The following is a 13,544-nucleotide window of genomic DNA, read 5'->3' on the forward strand; positions in this document are numbered from 1 at the left end:
TAAGCCTGGCTTGTAGAAAAACAAAGCCGAAAAGCCAGCAACATGTACAGGGGGCTACCGCATGTGGTAAAAGGTGTGATTTCTACTTAGCAGAGTTCAGCACTACTTCAAATGCAATGGCTATTTAAGATGGGCAACGCTTAATAATATGCCAGAAATGTATATGTTTTCCCAAGGAGGCTATGCAGATCTGGTCCCATTTTTTTTATAGTGGAGGTGATGGTCTTTTGATGAATAGGGATTTGTGGGCCCTTTGTTCTGACTAAACTATCCTTAATGCTATACCCTAACACCGATCTCAAAACTCACTGGCTCTGGCTTTTTGCTGTCCATTGCAAACCAATATTCTGATCCGATAACCATGTCTCAGTGCAGGATCCCCCCTACACCGGTGGTAATTTGAAATTCATTGCACCTTATTTTCATTCTCCATCTAGTAGATAGAGAGACGCCATGCTTCCCTGGGTTTTACCTTGCCATCACTGTGTCGCTTCCCCAGTTTGGTTTCCTCAGGATGGTAAAACCATTTGACTTTCACCACCATGTTGCTGCCCCAGGACTCCCACATGCTCTCAATGCGTCCGATGTAGGGCAGGTTGGGACGCCCGGCTGAGAGGAAGACGGCACAGTCGCCAAGGTGCAAGGTCTCCTTTCCTCTCACTATCGCCTTGTAGAAGAGCTTTCGCGCTTTGCCTTTCATGCCCCTCCGCTGTGCAGAAGGAAGAAAAGAAAGATGATTCTGTAAGTAATATCCCCTTTATATTAGTAACAATATAGTATATATATATATATATAGAGAGAGAACTTAATGTCATAGGCAACTTAGACCCACTAAGAGGTCACTGAGTAAGCAAGTCTAACCATTTTTGGTCAATCGGAGGGTGTTTCCCCCTCTGCATTTGAGACATATTTGTGCTTTTTCCAATAAAATACACATCACTGCCTTTCACAAAGCAGTGATAGTGTCCTACAGAGTTAGCAAGAATGGGCATTAGTTATTAGGAGTAAGGGCTATCGGCAATAATAAAAGCAGGAATATGATTAGCAAGAATTATCATCAGACAGGATTGCAAAACTGATAGGTAGGTAGGGGGATATAATGATCAACTGGTAGAGGATTTGGAATATTTATTTAATGCAATATCATATTTTTGTAGACTACCAATCTGGATTAGACATAATGATCTCATGCAGGATTAACAATGATTACAAATTAGGCAGCCCACACACTCTATTGCATATGTGTCTAACCCTCAACTCCAAAACCTACATTTCTGCGAGACATAGGCCTAACACAATGGCCACATCCCCCTTGTTCAAAATTGTGGTGTGTTGTTTGAACAGTTATAATGCCTAAAATAATGGTTGTCACCCAGTGGCTCAACTGAACATTTGGGAAAACGATTTTATGGATTATAACCCCTGCTTCCCTACTAAACCAAACCTGTGTGGTCTTGAGCACATCACTTTGGCTAGTGGTCCAATTTCCATATCTCTCAAACGTGAGAGTGAAGAAATAAACTGAACACTAGTTGAATGTGCTTCATTACATGTAAAAGACTAAATAGTGGACAGATGCATCCAAGCAGCAGAGCTGCTGACTTTTCCTAACATTATTCACAGCTGACATTGAAGACATCATCCCTAACCATGAGCTAGCTAGCCCCCACCTCTACCCGCATCCTGCACATTCTCACCACTAATCTCTGCAACATTCACATCAGACAAACCTCAAAGGACTGGTGGAGGACTCAGAAGTATTAAACCCAACAAATCCATCCTTCCCTGAGGCATTTTCAAACATGGTCACCATAACGTCCCACACACATGCCAATAACACTTTTCTCTGGGACTTCAACTACCAGGCAACACTGCCACCATGAATGAGTTATGAGACAACACTGAACCTACCATACACATCAAACCACAAACAGCATACAACCGACTCAACTCATACCAATGGCAACACCGTGGGCTTCATCATCACTTCCTAACCAACTGTCAAATACAAAACATCCCTTAACTCTCAAATGGTCAGACCACCTCTCCATTCCCTTCACCACCCACCACATCAACCCAACCAATCACATCCAACGCAAGCCTATTAAGCACACAGCCCAATCCTTCAAAAACGTTCCAATAGAAGCAGTCACAGTACACCGTACAACCTTGTCACTACTCTGTCTTCCGGGTGTTGAGTGCTTCAAGTTTCCTTGTTGTGAGGACCTGACAAACAACATAATACAAGCCGTAGAAAAACAATAAATTATCAGATCCAAACCATCTGTTCCTTGGTGCATGCAAGAACTCAAACATTAGCAAAAGAGTTTTCCCGAAGCAAGAGAGGCGTGAGTGCAAGTCTAAAAATGATGTAATCGCACCAGTACTGTGACCTCATAAGGTCGCCTGGTACTAAAACTGCACCTTTGCGCATTACAAATATGCTGATCCCCATTACTGCGACTAAGGAAAGCAGAGGTTGCAGGGGTTTCCCCTGTTCCTCTTAGTCATGGCAATGGGGGTCAGGAGGTGTCCCCCGCTTCCATTAAATGGAGAGCGGGAGACACGAAAGTGTAAAAGAAAAAGACCCTGCAGCGCCATCGCTGACGCACCTAAGTGGGTGGGAACTGACGCTGCAGTGATCGAGGGAAGTCAGCACCACACTTCCGTGTGTGGCGCTGTTAAGGTAAGTGGCCAGGGATGGAGGGGGGAGTGGGTTGGGGAATTCAGGCTACAGTGGTCTATCTGATCACTGTGCCGCACCGCAATGGTCGTCGACATTTTCGTTGGCGGAATTACGGGCGGCGCAGTGATCAGATAGATTCAAAATTATAAGTTACTCACCATAGTGACTAACATACTCATAGTCCATAGTCCCCTTTCTTCCATACTGTATGGGCGTCGCTCACTAGGGCGGGAGATGGAACCTTTTTCACCAGAAAAAATATTCTTCCTCTTGAAATTTAGATACATGCAGGGGCGCAGCCCTGGGAGTATGCTCTCCCCTGACTACACCCATCGGCACCACTCCTCAGTCCACTTTGATGCTTCGACAATTAACATTGTCTAATGACACCAGCTCTATTAGGGGGGAGGACGGTGGGACCTATGGAGGAAAGGGGACTATGGACTAGGAGTACGTTAGTCACTACGGTGAGTAATTTATAATTACTCCTACGCCCCGTCACCTTTCGTCCATACTGAATGGGCAATTACAACTGAATGTAGCCCCAGGGTGGAGAGTTTACCCTCTTAAGAAAACAAGTTCCTTAACACTGTCTGACCAAATGCTGCATCCAATCTGGCACTGGCCTCCAAGTAGTAGTGTTTGCAGAAGGCTGAGAGAGTAGCCGACGTAGTCGCCTTGCTGATAACCTGCCACGGAACATGTCTTTGGAAAGCTACCGCCGTGGCCTTAGCTCTGATGGCGTGGGCATGCATGTTTGCTGGTAACGGCTGGTGCTGCCCTTTATACGCATCCTTGATGGCCATAACCATCCTCATTGCTATAGAAGACTTGGAGGCCTGACTGCCTGAGTTTGATCCCTCAACGACGAAGAAGGCGTCTGATTTGCGGAAGCTCTTGGTTCTGTCCAGGTAGTATTTTAGAGCACGTCTGACATCTAGACAGTGTAGTACCCTATGAGCGTCATCCTTAGGGTCCACAAAGAAAGTTGTTAACACTAGCTCCTCATTTAAGTGAAAGGAGGAGACGAACTTAGGTAAGAATGCGGGGTGTGTTCTGAGCACCACCTTGTCCTTATGAAATGTAGTATATGGCTCTGAAGCCACTAGCGCCTGGATCTCACTGATTCGGCGTGCCAAGGTAAGGCCCACTAGGAGGGCTGTCTTAATGGTTCCCAGCCTGATGTCCGCAGATGCCATCGACTCGATTGGTTTATGCGCCAGGGCACCCAAGACCACATTGGGGTCTCACACCGGGTGCAGTTTCTTGATAGGTCGGTATAGTCTAGTCAGGCCCGTTAAGTGCCTCTTAACCACCAGATTCAAGGATGAGAATACCTCCTGCTGAGATTTCTTGCAAGCTCCAATGGCCGCCAGATAAGTGCAGCATGCGTCTACTTGCATGCCGGAGTGTGTAGGTTTGCCGAAAAGAAGAGCACGTCGTCCAACGTGCAAGTCAAAGGATCAATTTCCTTTGATTCTGCCCAGTGACGGAACCTGGTCCACTTGCTTTTGTACTGGCACCTGGTGGCGTCACTCCTAGGCCCCTGTATAATGGCCAGGTTACCCTGTGACAGGTACAGATGCTTCAGGGAGACCTGCTCAGGAACCGTGTTGCGAAGGCTAACTTCTACAGGGAGGGGTGGATGACTGTGTCCCCCTGCTGAGAGAGTAGGTGTGCAGGGCCCGGTGGGAGGTGTACAGGGGCCTGGTCCAACAGGCTGGCAGCTCCGAGAACCAGGGATGCGCTGGGCACCATGGGTCTATCAGGATGATCCGAAGGCCCCTCGACTCCCTGATCCTGCAAATGACCCTGTGCACCAGGTGAGTGGGGGTTTACAGCATAAGCAGTCATGTTGTTCCATTGGGTCTGCATTGCGTCGCCCAGCGAACCCCTGCCTTGCCCTCGCCAGGATGCAAACTGGGTGCACCTCCTGTTTGCACTGGTGGCGATGAGGTCCACATGTGTTGAAGATCCCCTGAAGGAACTGCTTGTCCAACTGCCATTCGTAGTTGTCCGCGCCCAGCCTGCTGACCCTGTCCGCCTCTAGGTTGGACTCCCCTGGGAGGTGGACTGCTGACAAGTGTATGCTGTTCACCAGAGCCCATTCCCAAATGTCGATTGCCAGTCTGCATATGGGAGGTGACTAGGTGCCACCCTGCTTGTTGATGTAATACATTCAAGAGGAGCTGTCTGTTAGAATGAGAATCACCCTGCCGGTGATAATAGGTAGAAAGGCTTTGAGAGCAATCTCGAGCCAGTTGATGTGCGCCAGCTGCTCCTGCCGGGACCATACTCCATGGACGCTGTGGCTATCCAGGATATCTCCCCATCCCTCTTGGGATGAGTCTGTGGTTTTGGGGACCTGAGGTGATGGTTGCTGGAAGGTCCTGCCTATCCGCAGGTTGTTGTCCGTACCCCACCAGATCAGATCCTGGTGGAGCTGTTGTGGTATGCTGACCTGCTCCACCTGCAAACCTTTCTCCTGGTTCCAGGAGGCTGAGAAGAACAGGTTACTTACCAACTGGTAACGTTCTTTCGATTGGATGTTCCTCCAACGTATTCCTCATCTTAGATGTATTCCATCCAGTTTTGCTGCTCTTTGGAAATTTTTTCGGCAGAGGGCGCTGTGCGTCGATGTCGTCGAGTCGATGGTCCCTTGAAGGCCTCTGTCGAGGGTGACGTCATCGGGTGTATAAGTTGCACGCGCGGCGCCCGTTGGCCTCAGTTCTGTTTTTCCCCTCTTTTTTATCTGTGATCTTGTACTGTGTAGATTGTGCCGGCAGACAGGTATCAGCCTTGCGAGATTTGAGATGGCAATAACCCGGAAAAATCTACAGAGGGGTAGGCTGGGAGGGCGATGAGGAATACGTTGGAGGAACATCCAATCGAAAGAACGTTACCAGTTGGTAAGTAACTGGTTTTTTGAGTGGATTATGTCCTCCAACATATTCCTCATCTTAGATAGACTCCCAAAGCAGTATTTTGTTACTTTCTCTGGAGGAGGGGTCAGATTTTTTTTTTTTTATCAATGCCTTTAGATGGCGGAATAAAGTACTGCTCCCTAGACTGGGAAGCATCCGGGCTATAGAATTTTTTGAAGGTGTGAAGTGAAGACCAAGTTGCTGCTTCGCAAATGGACCTTATTGGGACACCTCTTTTAAGGGCCGTGGAAGAGGCGATGCCTCTGGTGGAATGAGCCCTCAACCCTTCTGGTGGGTCTTTTTGTGCTAGTCTGTAGCATTCTGAAATGCAAAGTACAATCCAGCGTGAAATTGTCTGTTTTGTTACCGATTGACCCAGTTTCCTTCCTGTGTAGCCTATAAACAACTGGTTGTCCACTCTAAGCCTAGAAAGTCTAGAGATGTAAAAGCTTAAAGCTCTTTTTGGATCCAGTCTGTGTAATCTTTCTTCCTCCTTAGAAGGATGAGGTGGAGGATAGAATGAGGGTAAAGCAATGTTCTGACTTAAATGAAAATCAGATATTACTTTTGGTAAAAATGATGGTTTAACCCTCAATACAACCCTGTCCTTATGGAACACAGTATAGGGTGGCCCAGAAGACAGTGCCTGCAATTTGCTCACTCTCCTTGCCTATGTTAGAGCAACTAAAAAGGCCGTTTTCCATGTTAGTAATCTTAATGGACACGTGTGCATACGCTCAAAAGGGGCACACATTAAGAATTTTAGGACTAAATTTAGATCCCAAATCGGTACTTGAAATGGGTGAGGAGGAAACACATTAGTGAGACCTTTTAATAATTGTGTTATCAAAGGAATTTTGAAGTAGGAGCATTCTTCCGATGAGCGCTTGAAAATGGAAAGCGCTGCAAGGTAACCTTTTATTGTTCCGATATTCAGACCTCTATGTGCTAGGGTCAGAAGGAAAGATAGTACTTCCGGAATAGAACATAGAAAAGGATCGACATTCTTTTCCCTGCACCAGTTGCAAAACTTTTTCCAACGGCAACGGTATAGAGACTTTGTTGCTGGCCTTCTTGCCAAAAGCAACACCTCCATAACATCATCTAGAAGGTTTCAATCCCTGTATCTCAGCCTTTCAGATACCAAGCATGAAGGTTGAGTGTTCTGACCTCTGGGTGGAGAACCTGACCTTCCATTTGAGAGAGAAGGTTCTCTCTCTGAGGAAGACGTACTGGAGGACAGATGGACATATCTAGAAGGTCTGGATACCGCGTTCTCCTGGCCCAATCCGGGGCAATTAGGATCATGCGGTTCCCGAAGCGTCTCAGCCTCCTAATGACCTGAGGAATGACGGGAATCGGAGGAAACGCATACAATAGTGAGAAATTCCAATCCACCACAAACGCGTTCAAAGGGCGAAGATCTCTTGAATGACTTCCTGAGCCAGTTCCCATTCGTGGGACACCATGCTCTGCCTGCTCAGGGCATCTGCCGCCATATTCTCTTCCCCGGCTAGATGAATTGCTGTAAAAGAGATTCCCCCCTGAATTGCCCAATACCAGAGCTGCATTGCCTCTCTGCACAGGGGTAGTGACCCCACACCTCCTCTTTTGTTTAGGTAGTGCATGGCCACTGTGTTGTCCGTCATTATCAGGACATTCTTTCCCCTGACAGATGGCAGGTAGGCCTTCAGCGCTAGTCTGATAGCCCTCAGCTCTAAAAGGTTGATATGTAGTTTGGACTCCGATGGAGACCAACGACCGTTGATTGTCAAATCGTTGGCATGAGCTCCTCACCCCAGGAGTGAGGCGTCCGTTCACTACTGTGATCTCCGGCCATGGTTGCAAAAAAGGTTCTCCTTTTAGGATGTTCTCTGTACAGGTCCACCATAGAAGGTCTTGTCTGACCTTGTTCGGAATCTGAAGAAGATCCGTCATTTGACCCGACAACTGGAACCACTGAGACTTTAGGGCCCATAGAAGGGCTCTCATCCTCAAGCGTGCCTCTGGCACCCGAAAGATGCAAGATGCCATGAGGCCGAGCAATCTTAAAAAGTCGTAAGCCTGGAGATTTTGGGCATTTTGGAATTTGGAAACCATCTGAAGAATGTCTTGAGCCCTCGTCTTGGGAGGCGAGCCCTTTCCCAAGGATGTGTGTAGTACAGCTCCTATGTACTGAAGCTGTTACGAAGGTGTCATTTGAGACTTCTTGAAATTGAGGGAGAAGCCCAGTTTGTGGAGGAAGTGGCAGGTGACTTTCAGATGATACAATGCTTGCTCGGCAGAGCGCGCTCTGATCAACCAATCGTCCAGGTAGGGGTAGACATGAATCCCCCCTCTCTTGAGGAGCGCTGCCACCACTACCATTAACTTGGTGAAGACCCTCGGGGCGGAGGTCAACCCGAATGGCAGGACTCGAAACTGATAGTGTGAGTTGCCAACTACGAACCTCAGGTATTTTCTGTGTTTGAGATGAATCGGCACATGAAAATAAGCATCCTGGAGGTCCAATGACACCAACCAGTCCTGGAGTTGAAGGGCCTGAAGGATCTGAGAAAGGGTAACCATCTTGAATTTGTCTTTCTTGAGGAACTTGTTCAAGTTTCTTAAGTCCAAGATGGGTCTCAGTCCTCTGTCCTTTTTGGGGATCAAGAAATACGGGGAGTACCATCCCTTGTTCCTCTCCGCTGCAGGTACTGATTCTATAGCACCTTTCTCCAGCAGGGTTAGAACTTCCTGCTGTAGGAGCGGGTTTCAGCGGGTGTCTCCCTGGTGGATTGCTTTGAGGTTGCTTTAGAAAAGGAAGGCAGTAGCCTTGGGCTATTATTTGTAGAGCCCAACCATCTGAAGTAATGGCTCGCCATTCTTGCAGATGCTGCGACAGCCTGCCTCCTACAGGTGTTTTGTGGTGCAAGTCCTCAAAGTGGTTTTGTGGCAGATGTTGCAGCCGCTGATGGCAAAGAGGCTGCAGCTGGAGCTGGCTTAGCACGTTTTCCTCGTCCACCACGAGTGGCCTTTCTTTGGCCCCTTTGACTAGCCATTCCTCTCGTCTTTCCATATGAGGTTTAATAACGATAGGATCGTCCCCTCCATGATTGCCCTTGCGCACGAAAAGGCTGAGGTTGCCTAATAGCAGCTCCTAAAGATTTGGCCACTGCTTTTGAGGTCTGCAACCTCTCAAGGCTCTCGCCAGCCTTGTTGCCAAAAAGGTGAGACCCGTCAAAAGGCATGTTCAGAAGACGGTTCTGTACGTCCGGTGCAAAACCCGACTTCTGTAACTACGCAAACCTGCGCATTACTGTGCTAGTGCCCATGGACCTGCTTACACAATCCGCAGTGTCCAATCCAGATTGAAGGGATTCCTGCATGGCCTCCTTTCCATCCCTAACGATGGCTAGGAAACCTTCCCTTTCTTCCCCTTCTCGGTATGTGCTCCGCTGCCATTGCAATGCACTCCCACAGAGTGTACGAAAATTTTGCCAAGGCACATGTGGAGTTGGTAGATTTTAATGCCATGCTCCCGGCTGAAAATACCTTCCGTGCCCAACCATCCACATGCTTATTGTCCCTGTCTGGAGGGATAGACGGGTACGCAAGTTTGTTGGAAGCTGTGGCTGCCTGTATGACCAGACTCTCGGGAGTTGGATGTTTTGACAGATAGCCGGGGTCGCTACTGGCTGGGCGGTATTTTGATGCGAGGAACTTTACCGGAGGAATAGAATCCGGAGTTTCCCAATTCTTGGCCACTCTGTTTTGTAAGGCTACATGAAAAGGTAGTACTGGGTCTTCAGTGTGACCATGGTCCAATATGTCTGTTAAATCGTCTTGGACGAATTGGGCTGGTGGTCTAGCCCATCCCAAGTAATCTAACACCTTGGTCATTAACTGACGGTAAGATGGACTGACATGCTCTCCTGGATCTGGTCTACCAAAGTCATTCTCAGGAGAAGTGTCAATGCCACTTGCATTATGTAAAGACTCCACCAAATCCCTCATTCTGCTTTCCTCCAGCATCAAGCATTTTGGGACATTTGGGGTGCCATATTCCAGTCCAAAAGGTACATTTTCCTCCTCGGATCTCTCCTGTTCCTCAAGAATTGAGGTCAAGGATTTGAAAAACTCCTTCCTAGGGAGATGCTTGAAAACCTTCTCTGGGAGAGGAGGAGGAAGAGGTGCAGTACCAGGTTCTGAAGAAAATACATGTTTTGTAACTTTCTCCTTCTCTTTTTCTGGCTGTCCTGGCTTGGTTGGAGCCTTTGGCGCCGAAGGTTTCGGCGTCGACGGCATAGTGCTCGTCGACAGGGTCTGCTTCGAGGGCGTCTTCGATGTTTTTCGCTTCGAGGTGTGACAGGTCTCGGACGGCGTCGGTGACCTCGAGCGGTCGACTCGACTCGAGCGTTTATCACTCGGCGTCCTGGAAGGTTCCCTATCCTTCCTTTTACGATAACCCGGGCTCGAGGGCACGCGAGTGTCAGAGCGATGACGCTCCCGCCCAGTTTCCGAAGAAGGCACAGACCGAGGCTTTGCCTTCTCAAACACCTCCATCATTTTGACCCTGAATGCTTCCCACTCTTCGGAAGATGAATGTTTCGTGGGGCATTACATTTTTTTCGGAGACTTGTCTGACGACGAGGTGGAGGGAGACCTATGGCGTTGTTTCTTTGACTTTTTTGACGAAGACGACGAGCGATGAGAATCGCTTCGGGATCTAGATCGATGCCTTTCGCATCAAGGAGATTTTTCCTCATGGGGTCTCGACTTGACGCTAAAGGCTTTTCGATCCTTCCGACCTACCTGTCACTTTCCTCTCCTTTCTCGCAAGACCTTCCCCGTCATCACCTGACACTTTGAACAGGCCTCCATGTCGTGGCCTTCTCCAAGGCACCACAAACACTTGCGGTGCGGGGCCGTGATCGATATTTTTGAGCCGCACGACTTGCATTTCTTAAAACCCGATCTCGGGGTCGTGGTCGGCGTCGATGACGAGGACATAATTCTTTTGTTTTATTTTATATTTCTTCACAGAACTCGAGGTGTGCTGAATGTCCGAAGCAATGTAACTGCGGAAAAACAGAACTGAAGCCAACGGGTGCCGCGCGTGCTACTTATACACCCGATGACGTCACCCTCGAAGGAGGCCTTAGAGGGACCATCGACTCGACGACATCGACTCACGGCACCCTCTGCCGAAAAAAATTCCAAAGAGCAGCAAAGCTGGATGGAATACATCTAAGATGAGGAATACGTTGGAGGACACAATCCACTCGAAATGTAGTTGCAGTTACCTCATTTTGAGCCTCGTATATGGCACAGCAAGAAGACATGCGGCCATAACCCTCAACAGGTGTTGGTACCACCACGCCGAGGTCACTGCTCTGCTGAGAAAATGCCAGGTGGCCGTTTTGATGGCCGTGATCTTGTCCTCCGAGGGGAAGATCCTCTCGGAGCTCGTATCCGAGATAAGTCCCAGGAAGGTCAGGCTCTGTGTTGGCACCAACTGTGACTTTTTGAGATTGATAGAAAATCCCAGGTCGTATAGTGTATCCATGAGGGCGGATGCTGTATGTTGCTCCGCCTCAGGAGATCTCGCCCTGAATAGCCAGTCGTCTAGATATGGGTAAATATGATGGCCTTGCACCCTGAGTAGTGCTGCCACTACGTTCATTAGCCTTGTAAAGACCCTAGGGCCGAATTGAGTCCAAAGGGTTGAGCCTTGGTTTGGAAGTGAAAAGCCATGATCCTCAACTTCATGAAGGACCGATGGGGTTCCCAAATCGGGACGTGTATGTAGGCATCCTTCAGACCCAGGGAGCGCATCCAGTCTCCTGCACATAATGTCTCCACTATGAAGGCTGGGGTAACCATCTTGAACTTTTGGAGGGGAGGCAAAGTTTCAAGGTGGAAAGGTCTAACACAACTCTCAGGCCAGTCTGCTTCTTATCGTGTATGGCGGAAATTTGTGAATAGAAACCCATGCCCCGCTGTGAGGCTGGGACTTCCTCCACGGCCTGGCTCGCTACTAGCAAGCGTATTCCCGCCAACAGAGGTGCTGATTGCAGCGGGAGTGGAGGGGAGGAAGGAGGAGAAGGAGGAATGGGGAGCCAGAAGCCCATGTATACTACTGAGAGGATCCATGGGTCTGTGGACCTTGTCCGCCAGCGGTGTGTGTGAAGGGCAAGCCTGCCCCCCAACGGAGACTCGTGGATCCGGATGGGCCTGTCACAATTTCTTCACCTCTGAGGCTGGGGCTGAGGAGGGGGACTGGAAAAACCCCTGGTTAGCCACCTTGTGCTGGCTAGGTGATCTGTTTGGTTGCCTGGACTGTCTCTCCTGAAAGCCTCTGAAGCTTCTGAAGAACCGACTCTTGTCCGAGCGCTTGTGCGTTTGGCTGTAGGTCTTCAGATTAGACTTGGTGAGGATCGATAAAGATTTCACTGTCTGCGAGCTATTCTTTTTCTTATCGAGTTCCTCGTCCGTTGTCGAATGGGACAGGTCCTTCCCCTCGAAAGGCAGGTCTTGTATGCTGTCCTGCACATCTGGTTTACATTTTGTGGTCCTTATCCAAGCCATCCTTCTCATGTCGGTGGGGATGCAAATGGCCCGACCTGGAGTGTCGATGTGGGCCACCGTGGACTGCATTGTGCCATGATTTTGGCCTCAGCCAGCCCAGCCTTGTAGCAAGCCTGGCTGTGAGTAGGGAGCTCAGGGAGGAAATCAGCAATCTCCCGCCATAGCTTCTGGTTCACAGCCGCCAACATGGCATCTGCGTTGGCCTGACGCAGGTGGAGAGTGGTGTTGGAGTAGATTTTCTTGCTGAACGTCTCAAGATCTTTTTCTCTTTGCCCAGGAGTGCGGATGCCGATATCGCCAAAGAAGATTGTTGCTTGGAGTAAGGTGATGCTACCGCTATCACCGAGGAATGAGGTTGGGGGTGCGCCGGCAATAAGAGCGGGTCCCCTTCCGTTTGCCTGTATTTAGCATTGAAACGTCTATTGGTAGCCTGGGTAGAGTCTGGATTAAGCCATCGTTTTTAGGCAAGCGATACTACGTCTTTTTGAAGTGGAATTCCCGTTCTAGCACTAGGGCGTAGTGTGAGCACCTCAGCCAGTACCCCCGCCTCCGGTTGTTCCACCTATGGCTGCGGGATTCCTAGGCACTCAGCCATGCCCGCCAGTCATTCGTGAAAAGCTTTGGCTGACGATGGAGTGTCCGGGTCCTCCTCCTTGTTTGTGTCCACTGTTGTGTCCTGCGGGTGTGGAGGAGCCAGAGGAGTGCTAGGCGCAGGCACCTGGGGCATGCTGATTATCAGTGCCAGAGGCTGCTGAGGTGGCAGAGCCAGGGCTGCCGTGACTGGTACAGGCATGGAAGCCGGGTGCTGAGCTGGACCCAGGGGTGGTGTGTCCATGGGTGTTTGAGGTTTAGTAGGGGGGAACATGTCCGTGATCACATCCCTGAGGATGGTACCCATCTGTGGCGTTCTCACAAGTGCAAGGAACTTCTCCAAGAACCTGTCTTCACAGGCCGGAGGAGTGCCTGATGGTATAGGCATAGGGTTCGGGCCCTGCGGCTGCTGTGTCCTGTGCTTGCCCCATCTCGCTGCGTAGGGCGAAGCATACCTGCCCTGAGAAGTGAATGGATAGGATGTGGACCAAGTGACAGGAGTTGACCAATCCCACCTGGAAGTTTGTTCCCCTGCCTGGTCTCTGAAGGGAGAAGGCGTCGGGTGAGCTGCAATTTTGTCTAGCCCGACTACCATTTTGTTTTGCTCCATGCCACGTCCTGGGACTTGCTGAGCTGGGACCGGCTTCTACCAGTACGTTGATCAGTGGTGGTTGAGGCCGACCCGGCACCGCAGTAGGGCCTTGTAGGTGGAGTGCCCTCGGCTATGCTTCCGGTAGTGCTGCGTGCAAGCACCCCCTCAGACATGGGTCCGG

The 13,544-nt window shown here is 49.5% G+C and overlaps 1 protein-coding gene across 3 annotated transcripts in view; it reads right to left on the reverse strand.

Moving 5' to 3' along the window:
• Window positions 1–13,544, reverse strand: part of BAHCC1 (BAH domain and coiled-coil containing 1) — a 683,113-nt gene that overhangs the window by 11,112 nt on the left and 658,457 nt on the right. For all 3 annotated transcript variants that reach the window (XM_069655151.1, XM_069655152.1, XM_069655150.1), the window contains one exon: window positions 473–709. In XM_069655151.1, the coding sequence (XP_069511252.1) occupies window positions 473–709 (237 nt within the window). The remainder of the gene's footprint in view (window positions 1–472; window positions 710–13,544) is intronic.

Source organism: Ambystoma mexicanum, chromosome 3q, assembly GCF_040938575.1.
Source record: "Ambystoma mexicanum isolate Mex_15411 chromosome 3q, UKY_AmexF1_1, whole genome shotgun sequence".
NCBI classification, from domain to species: domain Eukaryota; kingdom Metazoa; phylum Chordata; class Amphibia; order Caudata; family Ambystomatidae; genus Ambystoma; species Ambystoma mexicanum.